Genomic DNA, 16845 nt, shown 5'->3' with positions numbered 1-16845 from the left:
AAAGAAGAATGTTTATGGATTCTGTTGAAAATTAATAAATAATCTATTAAATAAATTAATACAGTTATCTACATTAAATTCGGTAAAATATTGATACCAAATTAGTAAACTATTAAGATTCCTTAATAACAATTCTAGGAAGGTTATTGAAGCAAAATTTCCAAAAAGGTACATCGTGAATTAATAACGAATAATTTTTCTTCTCCGGAAATCCTTGTCGTCTGAAGCGATGTCGAACATTGCTCGGCGCTTTTGTTCCTTCTTTTCTTTATTCCTTTTCTTCATTTGTTCCATTTCCTTTCTAGTATATTTTTTATTTCTTCGTTCCTCCAGGAGGCTTTTTCCTCCTGTACTAGACATGGCGGCGTCTACATCAAAAAATTGGCCCATATGTTTGTGAGCCTTGTATTCTTCACTCTTCATTTCAGGAGTTGCCCAATCGGGCATATATTTACCAGATAACCGATTAAACTGTACTCTCGTAGCATAAGTATCAGAGGGTTCTTCTTCAGACTGAGCAGTTTCTAGTGGATTTTCCCAGCTTGTGGTATTGGTACGGCGGTCCCAAAAATAGTACGCCTGTGCATTATTGTCCCAAATTGCCGCTACCTGTTGATCTTCCGACCAAGCGATAGATGGCTGACTGCTAAGTACATCCGCACCGGAAATAGAAGGATCAGTATCATTGTCTATAGATTTTGATTTCTCAGGAATCGGTTCATCTGGAAGTGGTGGTTGAGCGTCGTCTTCTTTGTGAGCTGGTCCTTGATACTCTTCAGGTAAAGGCTCATCTGGGAGAGGGGGTTGGCTTTCGGGTCCCTCTGTGCTTTTTGTTTGATATTCTTCAGGAATCGGTTCATCTGGAAGTGGTGGTTGAGCGTCGTCTTCTTTGTGAGCTGGTCCTTGATACTCTTCAGGTAAAGGCTCATCTGGGAGAGGGGGTTGGCTTTCGGGTCCCTCTGTGCTTTTTGTTTGATATTCTTCAGGAATCGGTTCGTCTGGAAGTGGAGGTTGACTTCCAGATTCACCTATGTGCTCTGTTCTTTTTTGTGAAGGAGAATGAGGGGTATCTTGCTTTCCCAAAGGTTCAATTGGGTTAGGACTTGACTCTTTGCTAGGTCGAGAAGATATACATAAATCTGTACTTTTGCATTCCAGAGTACTAATGTTCTTTTCTTGTTCCATCGAGCCTAAAGACTGGATATTTTCGGAATCATTCCTTTCCACAAAAGTAGCAGGAAGGTTTTCTTCTTGCATATTTTTAGATAATTTCAAATTAATACTTCAAATGGTTCTTCGTATAAATGTTCGTCACGTTTGAATCGAATTCAAATGTTTACACAATATTTCTTTCCAAAGACCGGATACGAACTTCTAAAAGAAATTTGATTTTATCGCGCAAAGAGCAAATAAATAATAATAACTACTCTGTCAAAATGACGGGAATATAATAATAAATTAATGTCTATACAAAAGAAAAAGAAGTTGTTTTATGTTGGAGACGCTCCGTAGTTTAACGATGTTTAAAACATACACACTAAGTAATGATAATGATACCTTAAATGTTACCATAGTAAATGAATGAAATGTTTATACTGCTAATTATTCAATAAAAATAAATAAATAATGCGGACTGGATAGCAACACTAAACTATTTTAAGCATAAAAGAGTAAAATATATTTCATTGAAAAAAAAATTTATTATTAAAAATTGGCTACTATAAAAGCTAGCTTCAAACTTATGATGAAATGTCTTGTGCTTGCTTCTTCCTTTCCAAGGCTTCTTGTTTTTATTAAGTATTTTTGATTGCAGTAGTAATAATATTTTAGAAAATGTTTATTCCTTTCAGCTTTATTGTAAACCTATTGAAGAAGTCAAAGGAAGATGACAAAAAGTACTCGGAAATTGAAGAATATTGTCAGAGGCACATCATTCTATCCGTGGTGAGTTTTATTTAAAGACTACATTTTTAATAGATAACTCGTCTACTTTTTACTTCTGTAGGTTCTGCTACTAGTGTCCTTCTGAACGACTTACCTCTTGCTGTGAAGACTAATTCATGTAGTAGAATTATAGAAGAGGATATAGGATAGAAAATTAGACAGTAAAAACTACACACACACATACACAGACATCAAACTTAATATATAATCTTCAAGTATACACCTAGACGAAAGCGTAGTACTTTAAAAGTCTTAGTACCACGGACATTATCCCAGGACGTGTATACACACAGAAAGAAATGTAAGATATCAACATTGACAGTTAATAAACATAACTCAGATTCACCTTAACTAAGCTGCACCAATATTGAAGAGGAAGACAGGTAGAAGCTCAGACTTGCCTTTACATTCAACAATTGATTCCTTGAATAAAATGCAAATAAAATATGATCAAGGATCCATGCGGATTACCAGATGTATCTTCATCGCTTCTAGCAGACCAATCCATATATATATTCCCTGTATTTGTCAGAATTAATCATATTTTGATGTTTAGGTTATAAGAGGTTTGTCGCGTTTCTTAATAAACCGCTCAGAGCTATTTGTCGTGTATACCACGTTACAGTCATTTCTTCTGCGTTATTACAACAGATTTTTCTTAAAAATACAAACCATATTAGAACATAAAAATATTATCTATTTATCATCAAAAAAACGAAAGCATCTTCTATTGCTGGTGGTTAAGACTTTCGGGATGTACGTACAGCGCAGTCGCTGTACGACACGAACCTCCTCCTCTACACATAAAATACCGACAACAAAATATAGAAAGAAAAAGAGAAAAAGGTTTGAAATAAACTTACAGCCGTTAATATTTTCTTGTTGGATTCTCTTATTGAAGTCCTTCCTTTATTTCTCTCTTGGCAATAAGTTAATCATGTTCTACTAAGTGTAGATTTATACATCGTTTTTCTTTTAGCATAAAGAAGTCTATTCCGACGTGCTATTATTTTCGCACTAATCATATTTCTTATAAAGTATCTACTGAATTTTCTTTTCGAAAACTTTCAAATTCTTTTCCTTCAATTATCCGTGAACAAATTGGTGGTATACACTTATTAGCTGCGTGAAGCAGGTACAACTTTTTTTTTATTTCTATATTTGTTGGAATTAGAAATCGTTAATCTTTGGTGTCCTTGTAACATTGAGGATTCATATTTATCTTTCCTTAAATGAGTGATTGATCGATTCCAATATAACGATTTTTAAGCTTTGATATTTATACCGGACATATCTATAGGAAAACCTTTATATATATATTTAATTTGCGTACTGTTCAACTGTCCGTTCAGCGCTTTACTTTTGTCAAGTTCAAGCTCGCCTTCGTGTTTATAATCCTTTAGTGTAACCATGTCTTATACAAAAGAGTTCCCCTCCCGTCGGCGGGGATCCGAATTAAACGGTCTTAAATCATACGGCGAAGAGGAAAAACACAGAAGCTCCGATTTTAGTGACGAAGCTTTGGGTGGACATTCAGTCTCAATGAACTCTTCCAGCAGAGACGAATATACTCGCCCAAGAGGCGGATTTCACCGAGGTGCAGGTCCCCAACGCTCTCGACTTGGCGGTAGACCCCCCAAGGCACGAGGTTTCAAAAAAAAGAATAAATATAGAAAACCTTCGTTTTCCCCTCAACGATCACCATACTCCCCTGAATACGACCGTCCCCGTAAACGGCCTTTGTTACCGCGTTCCCATCCTAGTCCCACCTCTCCTCCTCGATCACCTCCACCTCCGCCGCCATCTTCATACCAGCTTCAAAATCCAAAACAGCATCTTCCCCCTCTTCCTCCTCCTCCTCCTCCTCCGTCAGGTTCGCCTCATTTCCCACAAGACCATTCAGCTTCCCAGATACCCTTTATTCAATCTCGGTCAAGTGATAATACCAACAAGGAAGCTTCAGAAGATTATAAATCGAGCCAGTACGCTTCGAAGGATTCAGTACTCGGAAACTATAGTGGTTTATATCGCGATGCTAATATTCGTGGAAAATCTAGTCGTTTTCGATTTCATATTCCACACGAGACAACACCATCTAGGCGTTCACGATTCGATCAACCTCCTTCTAAGAGGATGGATTTGAATTCCCCTCCTCCAAGTATTACCTGTCAGCCACCAAAGGAACCAATCTATACCTATACATACGGAAAATCAGCTTATGAAAAGGTGGACCAAATTGGTGAAGGAACTTATGGTAAAGTGTATAAAGCAATTAATAATGTCACAGGAGAGTTGGTGGCTTTAAAGCGAATTCGTTTAGAACAAGAAAAAGATGGGGTGAGTAATTTAACAATTTTAATTTTTTAAGTGTTGTTATAATGCCTTACTAACATGATTTCAGTTTCCCATAACTACAGTTCGCGAGGTCAAAATCCTTCAGCGTCTTCGGCATAAAAATATTGTTAAATTATTAGAAATTTTGGTAGAAAAAAGTATGGAGGTAAACCTTGCTACTCGCTAACATTCTTTTTTAGATTCCGTGAATATGGTTTTTGAATATATGGATCATGACTTGACTGGTGTTTTACTCAATTCCCAACTGCATTTTACGCCAGGAAATGTTAAGCATCTGTCACAACAACTCCTTGAAGCCTTGAGATATCTTCATCATCTTGGTGTGATTCATCGTGACATAAAGGGATCTAATATTCTGCTCAATAATAATGGTGACTTAAAGTTTGCAGATTTTGGTCTGGCAAGGTTTAAGACTTACCCTAAAGCAGGTGCAACTTATACCAATCGAGTTATTACTTTATGGTTCCGACCTCCGGAACTTCTTCTAGGAGAAACTAAATATGATGGTGCTGTCGATATCTGGAGTGTTGGTTGTATAGTCATGGAACTTTTTATTGGAAAGCCTCTTTTTCAAGGGAAAGATGAAATACACCAACTAGAAATTATATACGATTTGATGGGAACACCCAACGAAGAAACTTGGCCAGAGGTCAAAAGTCTGCCATGGTACGATCTTCTAAAGCCACCTCACGAAAAACCGAGCCGCTTTGTAGATTCCTTCCGAGAAAAGCTTACACCTGCGGCAATTGATTTATGTCAAAAATTGCTATCCCTTAATCCTACTCATCGTCCGTCAGCTCGTGATGCTTTGATGCATGAATATTTTGTCTCGGAATCTCCTCCCCCGGAACCAGCTGTAATGTACGTTATTCTTTTTTATTTATTTATTTTTTTATGTTTATTTTATCTAACGTTTAACAGTTTAAAAGACATGCAAGGTAGTTGGCATGAATGGGAAGGAAAAAAACGACGTGGAAAAAGATAAACAATTGTATTTAGAATTTTTTAAGTCAAATGGTTATAACGATTTAATATTTAGTGTATCTCTCAATTTGTTTTGTTTTTTTTTTTTTTTTTTTTTGATATGTACTTATACATTTGATGCGTTTGTTACAAAGTTTACCTTTGCTATTTAATAGACGTTATAACAATCAAATTCATAGTAAGCTATTTATTTCCTTATATGTAATCATTTACGCCTGCGGAAGCCACTATTAAAGACCATCATGATTTCAATAATCTCAAATTTTTATTATTCAGCTGCTTCTCAATGCATCAATTCTTCCAATCTTCTAATCTTCCAAATTGGTTTTCGATTTTATTTTCAATTTCGAATTCCGAATTCAATTTCGTTGTTTTCTCTAATAATTTTCAAAAAAGGTACCTAAGTCATTTAGAGAGATACAACGCGACATAACGATATAACCCCATATTAGTACCGTTTACAAAATCACAATATGTACCCAGAGCAAGGTACTCCAAAGGTTTGTTTGTACCTATGTCCTGGTCTGAATATCTGCGAGAGATTGCTCAGAGATTTGATGAAGCCGCTGAAGAATTAACATCGGTATTCGAGTTACCTGCAGACCTATTGAATGATATAACTGAAGAAGATGGCGAAACTGTTTCAGGGACAGGTTCCTTTTTGTCCGAAAAAGAACAATTGATAGAAGAAGATGAAGAAGATGAGCGAATCTTGCGTGGTGTTAACCTGAATGACCAGGATTCAGTTCGTAAGAAGATTCAGGAAATTCAATCCAAAAAACAATTCGACGAGAAACGAAAGGCCTCCGTTATGCAGGTATGATATCGCATTACAATAAGGAATTGATACTAATGTACTAATATAGAAACTGTTAATGTCCGGTTATGTAAAGTATCGCAAGGATAAGAAACAAAGTACGGAGACTAATGAAGATGGCTTGAATTTGAAGGATATAGAGCCTTCGTTTCATGATAAGGAATATGAGATTTACGGGTGTAAGCACTATATGCGTAATTGTAAAAAACAATGCGCTGATTGCAAACAATGGTTTCCATGCAGGCTCTGTCATAATGAAGCGAGTGACCATACTTTGAATAGAAATGCTACAGAAAATATGCTATGTATGTTTTGTTTGAAGAGTCAACCAGCTGCTGCGAACTGCAAATATTGTCGCAAGTCTATGGCTCGTTATTATTGCAATAAGGTATGAACCAGAGGAGGTAGTTATAAAATCTTTACTAAAAAAACATTTAGTGCAAATTATGGGATGATGATCCATCAAAATCTAGCTATCACTGTGATGACTGCGGGATTTGCCGAATAGGCCGTGGCGTGGGTGATGACTATTATCATTGCAAGGTAAGAAACGTCTTCTCAAATGAATTTACTAACACTTATGTATAGACTTGTGGTATTTGCCTTCCTATTGCTGTTTACGATACCCATCGGTGTATTGAACGCAGCACAGATTGCAATTGCCCAATATGTGGAGAATACATGTTCAACTCGACGGAGAGAGTTGTTTTTCTTCCTTGTTCTCATCCACTACATCAACGTTGTTACGGAGATTATATAAAGACAAACTATCGCTGTCCAACGTGTTCAAAGACAATAATTAATGTCAATTCCATGTTTCGCATCTTGGATATGGAAGTTGAACGACAACCCATGCCCTATCCTTACAACACATGGATATCTACTATACACTGTAATGATTGCAGCTCTAGATCTGATACCAACTATCATTTTCTTGGACACAAATGCAAGTCTTGTCACTCCTACAACACTTGCATATCATCTATTTACAAACCCCTTGATCATCCTCAGGTATCTATTCCAAGACTTGCGACTGCTGAGGATGCTGGTATGCGAAGGTTGATGGGGCATTCATGGGATTCTAGTGATGACGAATTTGGCATGTTTAGATTTTAATGACATTTTCACATGTATATGGATCATGCAAGCATTGTTTTGGTTAATAAAGAAAATTGCTATCTTATATACTACACAACTCTGTTTAAGATCGCTAATCTTCTGAATTCTTGCATATTTTCATGATTTCTATGGCTTTAATTTTTATCTTCAAAGAGGTTCATTAATTATAAAGGTATTTATTGACGAAGGCTTTTCATGTCCAAAAATCTTATCATTTTGGCTGTGACTATGCTATTTCCTATTTTAATTGAAAGATACACGATCTGTTTGATTTCATTCCTTTACTTTTGGTGTGTACGCCACATTTGTAATTGGCATGTAGTAAATCATAACCTAGAAATGGTGGTTTATTGTATTTAAAAAGGGGAATATAAAATTCAATACCATACTTCAGAAACTATGTTAGAGACGTAAAGCCAATTGATATGGATTTCAGGCTTTTCACTACATTATAAACTAGCATATATCATTTTGTATTCTTACTTTTAATTATTTATTATTTTATATTCTACCTATCCCATATCGCCTAAATTTGGATTCTTGCAAACTCCCAATGTATTTTGGTAACAAAAGGACGAGGAAATAAAGTTTCTTTGACAAAACAGCATATGTAAAAGAAACAATCATTAAAATATATAAAAAAGAAGTAAATTGTAATTTTCCTTGCTATTTCATGAGATATATGAACAATTTTTTTGTTCAGTGTAGTGCACTATCCTTCCCCTACAAACGTACCGACAGAGAATATCAACTAAACTTTTCTTTCGCAACTACGATCAACATTTTAAGGAACGAAAAAAAGAAAGAATAAGGAAGCAATTCGGAAACTTTTTTATCGATTCCGTTAATTAAATTAAAAGAAAATTATTTCTATCTTTTATAGACAAGAACCTAAAAGAAACTATCTTTTTTAGGAGACGGGGATTTGAACCTGCATTATCGCAGTCGTCATGAATTCTACTAGCGCGGATAATACGTTCAGCTCTACTAGGGCAGCTGCTTCAGTCTCCTCTACCCCTCTATCGAGTACCAACCCAGCGGCCGCCTCTGCGTCAGGTTCGGCCAGTTCAACAGCACCTTCATCCTCCACCGATAATAACGGTGGATCCCTTAGCCAAAGTTCTTCCACTTCTTCATCGGCTCAAGTAGGCAGTGGCGGTAGTAGTTCCAGTGACGCTGGATCTAGTTCCTCCACTTCTCCTTCATCTTCGGATTTAGTCAGTTCTTCCGGAACCATCGTCAGTAGCGTTTACAGTGATGGACCTTCTTTTGTTACAAAAATTTCAACCTCCTATGTTTCTCATACCGGTTCTCCCAATTGGAACACTTCTTCGCCCGCAAGCTCTACCAGTTCTCATCCTCTTTCTAGTAAAACGTCCCTTTCTGCTTCTGGTCATTTGGCTTCGGATTCTAAAAAGGGTAGCGGTAGTAATCATAAAAGTGTAGTAATTGGATGTGCTGTTGCCATTCCTATTGGTGTAGTGCTCATTTTAATTGCCCTTGGTATTCTCTTTTGGAAGAGACTTCAACGGGCTAAACGAATTAAAGCTGAGCGTATGCAGGAAGTTGAAGAATATGGCTTCAATCCCAACCAAAGCAACAATTTCCGTGGTCCGAACCGAGCCTCTTCCCCAGATAGATACCGAGGTTGGAGTGGAAGCCCTGCTCTGGCTGTTGCTAGCACTGGGTCTGGTCGTCCTATCGCTACTAGACCAGCTGCTGCTGCTCCCAATGCATCGCCTCCCAACACATCACCTCCTGGTACGGGTGCTTCTCAAAACTCTACAAATAGTGGACGTTCTAACCCGACTGCGGCAGGTGCAGGTGCGTTGGGTGGAGCAGCTGTCAATCGTAATGCTCCAAATAACTCTGTTGCTTCAAATCGTATGGTCAGACCTGTCGGTAATCCCGCTCAATCGAGTCCTCCTGATAATACAGCAGGACCTCAAGCTGCCAACAATGGGAGTAATTTTTCTGAGGGGTTAGGCGCATCCCCTTTTGATGAACATAATCCTGAAGAGCCCGAACAAGGTGAATCCGAAGCCTTTTTTGAAGGCCCCTTAGCTACAATTCCTGAAAGTGATACTGAAAGCCAAACGAGTGAGGCTCCTCCAAATTCTTCTGAATCTTCCAGATTGCTATCTCGCCATTCACGCCGTCCTTCACCAAGTGAAAGTGTGACTAGTCAGCCTAATTACTCTCCATTTGCCGACGGTAGTCAGGCGCCACTTCGCACCTCTAGTGAGGCTCGCCGGCAAAACATGATTTAATCATAACCATCTCGTGAATATTATAGGAATCTATAATATTCCATCTAAGAATCATTGCTACTGATCTATGGCAGCCATGATTATTGTGAACCTCCATAGTGGGTAAATTTGTGAGGTCCAAATTATTTTTTTACTATGTATACTCACGCTTTATTCATATAAATAAGAACGATCAATTGGTGTAAACTATGTTTTCCGGTGATTGAACGTTCGATATGTTTAAAAAAATTGAACTTTAGTGGGTATTCGCTTGTTTGGTTATACCTATATGGTTTATGGAACGAAACACTCTTTTGTTCTCACATAAATAAAACGATCTGATATTTTTGCTAGATGCTTGTTTGGTATCTAGTTTCACAAGTGGTTTCATACCATCGTTTGACATCTCGAAATCTTTCCTTTATTCCCTCACTACCTACCTTCTTTCCATGGTTTTTCTGCATTTGTTTATTTTTCTCTATTTTATTTACTTACTTTTTCGTTTTCATTAGTTTGTTTTCTTCTAGATCATCCCTTTTATATGTAACATTATACATTTACGAGGGAAATTAAGGTGTACAAGCTTCTCCACTCGTTTCCTATGTCAAAACGCGTGTTTTTGACGTTTATGGACTTCTGGATTTCGCAATTTATAGAAAATCAAATACTTCTTCTTCCTTGTTCCGTTTGTCTTTTTTCTTTCTTCATCGTTCTGAGTTTGATTATTAGGACCCATAAAGCTTCTATACAAGAATCTAGCAGAGTTACGTTTTTTTTTATTTCATTTCTATGCTTTAAAAATGATGACTATTCATTTGGATCTTACAAAATGAACAAGATATGGGTCTGTTTTCAAATTCTATTTCCTAAATTCTCTCATTTACTTGTTTTATGAAACTACAATCTATTTTTACATTATAAACATTATAATTTCCTTGGTAATCTTAGTTTCCTAAACAAATGAATCTCAATTCTTCTCACAATCAATTACTATGTTGTAAGGATTAATCATTTCAAAAGTATGTTCGACATGGAGCCTTTCATCCGTAAGTTACATTGCGCAACGTACTGGATTACGGTATGTTGCTATATCGAGGTTGAGTAGCATAGCTTATTCATTGATGAAAAGCTCATCAAAACGAGCGGTATGTAGTTGGATTTTCTTACTTACCACGCGAAATCCGTCGGATTTCAAATTGTGCCTAAAAAGCACGAATTTGGATTGATATTTGATAATTTTAAGTGGTATTTTATTGCCCGAAAACATAAAATACTTTTGAAGGACAATTGGTGTGTTTGATTTTCGCTTCCAGAGCGTAAACGCAGACAAAGGATTGGACCTTACTTTAAACATACGATTCCTTTGTACGAGAAATAAGAGATATACTTGCATAACAAAATATTGGTTTAATACATATGTCAAGTTCTAATCAGTATGTGATTTGTTTTAGTTTTATAAACATGAGGCTAACCATAGTTTTATAGGACTCGGACTCTTCGAGTAACAGGTACAAAACTGGTAGACAGAATCTCGCTAACTATATGCAGTCGTCGCAGCTGATGGTCTTTATAAACGTGATGTTTTTCGATTTCCAGATCCATTTGCGGTGTTAACTGTAGATGGTGAACAAACACATACTACCACCGCCATAAAGAAGACTTTAAATCCTTATTGGAATGAAACTTTCGAAGTGTAAGTCAAAAACTTTCCGGTAGGATTTTGGCATAGATATATATCCCTTTAGTAGCCATGCCTGGAAAGCATTGGGGTCTTTTACGTTTTCCCCGATGTCTGTTTATTTTTTTCGTTTTTTTCAAACTAACAATTTGCAGAAACGTGAGTGAAAATAGCACGATTGCTATTCAAATATTCGACCAAAAGAAATTTAAAAAGAAGGGTCAAGGTTTTCTCGGTGTCATTAATGTTCGAATTGGCGATGTGATAGATCTAGTAGTAGGTGGGGATGAGATGTTGACTCGTGAATTAAAGAAGTCTAATGAGAATACGGTGGTTCACGGGAAAATCATTCTCAACCTCTCTACTACTACCCAATCCAGTTTACAGGCTCCTTCAGCCGGCGCTTCTGGTACGAGCGTTTCAAATGCTGTATCTGAAAGAGGCACACAGCCGACAGGTACCACTAGCTCAGGGACCACCACTCCATCTCGAAGTACCGGCGACAGTGCTGCTACTCCTGCTGAGCCGCGTACGTACAGTTCCTTTGAAGACCAATACGGAAGACTTCCACCTGGATGGGAACGACGCACCGATAATCTGGGCCGTACGTACTATGTTGACCATAATACTCGGAGCACAACGTGGATACGTCCCAACTTGGGTGCTATCATAGGCAACGATCAACATCCAATGGCGATTGGAGAAAGAAATGCCGTAACTGATGGTCTTCCATCTTCTTCTAGTATCCCAGCTAGACGTACTGAAGCGAGCATGTTAACATCGAATGCTACTACCGCTGGATCTGGTGAGCTTCCCCCTGGATGGGAACAAAGATACACTCCAGAAGGTCGTCCTTACTTCGTAGATCACAACACAAGGACTACCACGTGGGTTGATCCACGCCGACAACAATATATTCGGACTTATGGCGGCCCAAACAATGCAACAATACAACAACAACCCGTATCACAATTGGGCCCACTTCCTAGTGGTTGGGAAATGCGTCTCACCAATACCGCCCGAGTATATTTCGTGGATCATAATACGAAAACGACTACTTGGGATGATCCTCGCCTTCCTTCATCCCTTGACCAAAATGTCCCTCAATATAAGCGCGATTTTAGACGAAAACTTATTTACTTTTTATCTCAACCAGCTTTGCATCCTTTGCCTGGACAATGTCATATAAAAGTTAGACGAACCAGCATCTTTGAAGATTCATACGCAGAAATTATGCGACAGTCTGCGTCAGACCTGAAGAAGCGTTTGATGATTAAATTTGAAGGAGAAGATGGATTGGATTATGGTGGTTTGTCCCGTGAATACTTCTATTTGCTGTCTCATGAAATGTTTAACCCTTTTTACTGTCTATTCGAGTATTCTTCAATGGATAATTATACACTGCAGATTAACCCACATTCAGGGATTAATCCCGAACACCTGAACTATTTCAAGTTTATTGGACGTGTAATTGGGCTAGCAGTCTTTCATCGACGTTTTGTTGATGCTTTTTTTGTCGTCTCGTTTTACAAGATGATCTTGCAAAAGAAGACAACTTTGCAAGACATGGAAAGTATGGATGCAGAGTATTACCGAAGTTTAGTTTGGATTTTGAAAAATGATATTACAGGAATTCTGGATTTAACGTTCAGCGTGGAAGACAATTGTTTTGGTGAAGTTGTCACAATTGATTTGAAGCCCGATGGACGTAACATCGAGGTAACCGAAGAAAACAAAAAAGAGTACGTTGATTTGGTGACGGTATGGCGCGTAGAGAAGCGCATAGAAGACCAATTTAATGCTTTTCATGAAGGATTTAGTGAACTTATTCCCCAAGACTTAATTAATGTGTTTGATGAACGGGAATTGGAGCTTTTAATTGGTGGTATCTCAGAAGTTGATATGGATGATTGGTTAAAGCATACTGATTATCGTTCATATTGCGAGAATGACGCAGTTATTAAATGGTTCTGGGAACTTATGAATGAATGGAGCAATGAGAAAAAGTCACGACTATTGCAGTTCACTACTGGTACAAGCCGTATACCTGTGAATGGTTTCAAAGATTTGCAGGGCAGCGATGGACCCCGAAGGTTCACGATTGAAAAGTCTGGCGAAGCATCAAAACTACCTAAAGCACATACTTGTTTTAATCGGTTGGATCTTCCTCCATACGTATCTAAACAAGACTTGGACCACAAGTTATCTATCGCCGTTGAAGAAACCATTGGTTTTGGTCAAGAGTAGTTTTAATAACAAAAAAAGAAGAAAATTTCGAATCTTTGCTTACTTTTTCTATTATTTCTACATTCTCGTTTATATCTGACCCCATACACGCTCGTATTGGAACTCAATTATTTGCCCTTTTAGTTGCTGTGCTATTGCTATGGTCAACCGCGTGCATGCATAGCGAAATTTAATTTTCATTTCGTTTCACTTTCCGTTGTTTGAAGCGAGTCTTTTATCTTACCATCTTTGCTTAAGACGTTATCATCGTTAATTTTCTTATGAAAGTTATGTAAACCATTAGGGATAATTTTATTTATGAATTAACTGGCCCTTTTCATTCATAAACTCAACTAGCTAGTTAAGCTGTATAGCACGTCTTGTTTCTTTTTCGTAGCATGAAAAATGTGTAAAGCGTTGATAGAGACACTATATAATTAATCTTTACAATTGATTTCGTATACATGCGTCATCGTATAAAGCAACAACAAGTACATGAGTTTTAAAAAACAAGCAAGCTTATACCGCAACATGTCAACATTTCTATCAAAAATTTTTATCCACTTCTATTTTCAGTCTCAATTTGACTTCGTTGTCACAGGATCCAACTACAGGTAACAAGTAACTGACAAACTTTGTAACCGTGCGCGGGTTTTGATTGCACTAGAGAGCACAAGCATCATCGTCCGGTTCAAAGGGATTTCCAGTGAGCTACCCGCTTTCCCTCTACCAACAACAAAACAGGTTGAAGGGACCAAGTTGATTAAAAAACAGTAAATAGATATGTTCCAAACAACAGTTAGGAGGTCATCTGCATTCCAGCCTTTAAAATATGGTGGAAAGTACAAGGTAACTTTGATTCCAGGAGACGGTACCGGAAAAGAATTATCTAACTCGGTTTCAACTATCTTCAAAGCTGCCAATGTTCCGGTAGAATTTGAAGAAATTGATGTGACAGGAATGGATAAGAGAGACAAGCCAACTGATGTGAGTTTACATGAAGCAATTCAATCTTTGAAACGCAACAAGGTTGGTTTGAAAGGAATTTTCTATACTCCTTCTGAACGCAACGGACACTCTTCATTCAACGTTGCTTTGCGTAAGGAATTAGACTTGTTTGCATCCTTGTCGCTCATCAAAAATATTCCGGGCGTAAAAACTCGTCATAACGGTGTTGATTTTGCTCTTATTCGTGAAAATACCGAAGGTGAGTATTCCGGTTTAGAGCATCAATCCGTTCCCGGAGTGGTTGAGTCTCTTAAAATTATTACCGAACCAAAGTCGAAGCGTATTGCTCAATTTGCATTCGACTTTGCCCTTAAAAACAACAGGAAGTCCGTCACCTGTATTCATAAAGCCAATATTATGAAGATGGCTGATGGTCTTTTCCGTAAAACATTTTACAACACCGCAGCTAATTACCAGTCTATCACCGCAAATGACTTAATTGTTGACAACGCTTCTATGCAGGCCGTCTCTCGTCCTCAACAATTTGATGTGCTTGTTACTCCCAACTTGTACGGAAGTATCTTGAGCAACATTGGCAGTGGTCTAGTTGGTGGTCCTGGTGTTGTCCCTGGTGGTAACTTCGGACATGAGCATGCTCTTTTCGAACCTGGCTGCCGCCATACTCAATTGCACATTACTGGTCGTAATGAAGCTAACCCTACTGCTATGATCCTTAGTGCTTGTATGATGCTTCGTCATCTTGGCTTGAAGGAATATGCTGATTTGATCAATGCTGCCACTTACTCTGTTATCGAAGATGGAAAGACTGTCACCAAAGATTTGAACGGTACCGCCAACACTGAGGAATTTACTCGTGCCATTCTTGAAAGAATGGAAAGACTTTGAGTTTGTTATATGCTCTCTCTTTGAATTTCTCTCGTTTGCTTGAACTGCGTTTCGTCGTTGCAAAGCCTGCTTCGTTTATGTAAAATGGATTCCCCCTCTCTTCTTTAACTCATGCATCTAGTCGAGAAAACTAGGTGAAGTACTAGTTTTATTCCTGCCTAGTTTTCTATTGTGTCAAGTACTACTTTGCTTATACGGTAACAGTATATCGGACCAATCAATCTTATAACTTCTTGTCTTATTCTATGAATTCAATTTTCAATGCCCTGACTACCGGATACGGTGATTTTTAATAAAATGTCAAATACTTTCATATACAACTAGGTTTGGTTATTTGTAGGCTTTTTGAAGATTCCGTTTCCACTAATATGGGACTCCGAACAAAGTTGAAGTAAATGGAATCCGTATAAATTCAATCTTCTTTTCTTGTAAGTATCCGTTTTCTTAGTGAAGCTTCGTTTCTGGTCAAACTATATTTCGATGCCCGTCTGGGAAAGCGCAATATATTGAAGACTCTAGACAGGATCCGTTGTAGATGGAAATATATATCCAGAATCGCAGTTTTAGGACCATCGAGAACATCTTACTCATCTTCAATTGCTACTCTTTCATGAAGGGTTTTGAAGTCGCACCTTCTTTAAGAGGAGGACTTATAAGGAATAGATCCTTGTTTGCCTCGTAGTGTGTATCAAAAATTAATTATTTGTTCTTGATAAGACCTGATATCTCATCGCTCGTATGGTATACTTTTATTTTTAAGAAAAAGAAAAACAAGAAGGTATCCATGAATATCCCCAAAGCATGCAAGTGCAAGTGTGCAACTTGCTAACATAAGACTACGAGTTTAACGACATGCATTATCTAAGGTCTCTTACGAAGTTATATTTCCTAAAGCACATAAAATAGGGAGTATTTGATATAAATCCTGTATAGTTTCTTTTACGTTGATTAGTACATACATTGTATATAACTTTACAATTGCATAATTGGTTTCCAGTAATCTTTTAAAAGGCCAGAGTTGTTTAAGAGATCATTCAAGCTTAGAACTGTTGGTTGTTTTAACTTGTCTCCATAACTCTGACGTTTCCATAATTAAGCCATGTAGAAGTCATCAAAATGAATTACAAAAAAGTATGTTAGGTTTTTAATCGGCCATAGTTGGGCCAGTTGTCTTCCATCCAATATGCGTATCTTGTACTCAATAATGTTTATAACTTACCATTCATTCCATAGGGATTATTTTTATTCACAATGAAATCGCTTTCCTTCAATGTTAAGAGGCAGAACGCAAACAAGGAAGCGACCTACTTTATAAAAAACCAAAAAGCAAAGCGTGAATATTTACAGCAATTTCAGAATGCTTTGAATCATAGAAGTTCGTCTCTTAAATTTAAGTATTTGTCGTTAGTCAACATGGATTTCGACTGCCAACTTCAAACGGTAAGCTTTCGTAACAATGTCATCCTAAAATACAAGATTAAAGAACTAATGGAGCCTCAAATGCACTTCACTAGCATCGTTAAAGTACTTCCGAATGTTGTCCAACGAATACATAACCATCACTTAATACGGTAAATAGGTTGATATCGCGATTTCTAAACGGAATGCGGAGTCTTTTG

At 37.5% G+C, this 16845-nt stretch overlaps 6 protein-coding genes across 6 annotated transcripts; 5 read left to right on the top strand and 1 right to left on the bottom strand.

The window, feature by feature from the left end:
• Nucleotides 1-180: 180 nt before the first annotated feature.
• SOCG_03062 (uncharacterized protein) lies at nt 181-1185 on the bottom strand (the record flags this gene model as incomplete). The annotated part of the gene is made up of 1 exon (XM_013161552.1): nt 181-1185. One exon carries the CDS (start codon nt 1183-1185, stop codon nt 181-183), a length of 1005 nt encoding a protein of 334 aa, XP_013017006.1.
• A 2169-nt stretch (nt 1186-3354) lies between these two features.
• SOCG_03061 (CMGC/CDK/CRK7 protein kinase Lsk1) lies at nt 3355-5284 on the top strand (the record flags this gene model as incomplete). The annotated part of the gene is made up of 4 exons (XM_013161551.1): nt 3355-4281; nt 4346-4436; nt 4479-5160; nt 5221-5284. 4 exons carry the CDS (start codon nt 3355-3357, stop codon nt 5282-5284), a joined length of 1764 nt encoding a protein of 587 aa, XP_013017005.1.
• A 466-nt stretch (nt 5285-5750) lies between these two features.
• Nucleotides 5751-7747, top strand: SOCG_03060 (ubiquitin-protein ligase E3). The gene is made up of 4 exons (XM_013161550.1): nt 5751-6100; nt 6150-6488; nt 6539-6643; nt 6689-7747. The coding sequence occupies exons 1-4, from the start codon at nt 5798-5800 to the stop codon at nt 7214-7216; spliced, it is 1275 nt and encodes a 424-aa protein (XP_013017004.1). The 5' UTR covers nt 5751-5797; the 3' UTR covers nt 7217-7747.
• Nucleotides 7748-7864: 117 nt separating this feature from the next.
• On the top strand, nt 7865-10455 carry SOCG_03059 (uncharacterized protein). Its single transcript, XM_013161549.1, has one exon. It carries the CDS (start codon nt 8170-8172, stop codon nt 9487-9489), a length of 1320 nt encoding a protein of 439 aa, XP_013017003.1. The 5' UTR covers nt 7865-8169; the 3' UTR covers nt 9490-10455.
• A 135-nt stretch (nt 10456-10590) lies between these two features.
• SOCG_03058 (HECT-type ubiquitin-protein ligase E3 Pub1) lies at nt 10591-14022 on the top strand. The gene is made up of 4 exons (XM_013161548.1): nt 10591-10901; nt 10954-10976; nt 11017-11161; nt 11302-14022. The coding sequence occupies exons 1-4, from the start codon at nt 10885-10887 to the stop codon at nt 13391-13393; spliced, it is 2277 nt and encodes a 758-aa protein (XP_013017002.1). The 5' UTR covers nt 10591-10884; the 3' UTR covers nt 13394-14022.
• On the top strand, nt 14002-15497 carry SOCG_03057 (isocitrate dehydrogenase subunit 1 Idh1). Its single transcript, XM_013161547.1, has one exon. The coding sequence runs from the start codon at nt 14156-14158 to the stop codon at nt 15224-15226; it is 1071 nt and encodes a 356-aa protein (XP_013017001.1). The 5' UTR covers nt 14002-14155; the 3' UTR covers nt 15227-15497.
• The last annotated feature ends 1348 nt before the right edge of the window (nt 15498-16845 follow it).

The sequence above is a fragment of the Schizosaccharomyces octosporus genome, assembly GCF_000150505.1.
Source record: "Schizosaccharomyces octosporus yFS286 unplaced genomic scaffold supercont6.1, whole genome shotgun sequence".
NCBI classification, from domain to species: Eukaryota; Fungi; Ascomycota; class Schizosaccharomycetes; order Schizosaccharomycetales; family Schizosaccharomycetaceae; genus Schizosaccharomyces; species Schizosaccharomyces octosporus.
Note: the sequence above shows the minus strand (reverse complement) of the source record. Positions and strands in the feature narration are given on the sequence as shown.

Excerpts from the sequence above, each read along its gene's own strand:
- SOCG_03059 (XM_013161549.1), top strand. The coding sequence starts at position 8,170 with ATGAATTCTACTAGCGCGGATAATACGTTCAGCTCTACTAGGGCAGCT.
- SOCG_03060 (XM_013161550.1), top strand. The coding sequence starts at position 5,798 with ATGTCCTGGTCTGAATATCTGCGAGAGATTGCTCAGAGATTTGATGAA. Across the intron at positions 6,101-6,149 it reads GAAAGGCCTCCGTTATGCAG|AAACTGTTAATGTCCGGTTA; the intron begins GTATGATATCGC and ends GTACTAATATAG. Across the intron at positions 6,644-6,688 it reads ATGACTATTATCATTGCAAG|ACTTGTGGTATTTGCCTTCC; the intron begins GTAAGAAACGTC and ends ACTTATGTATAG.
- SOCG_03057 (XM_013161547.1), top strand. The coding sequence starts at position 14,156 with ATGTTCCAAACAACAGTTAGGAGGTCATCTGCATTCCAGCCTTTAAAA.
- SOCG_03058 (XM_013161548.1), top strand. Across the intron at positions 10,977-11,016 it reads TCGGACTCTTCGAGTAACAG|TCGTCGCAGCTGATGGTCTT; the intron begins GTACAAAACTGG and ends AACTATATGCAG. Across the intron at positions 11,162-11,301 it reads TGGAATGAAACTTTCGAAGT|AAACGTGAGTGAAAATAGCA; the intron begins GTAAGTCAAAAA and ends AACAATTTGCAG.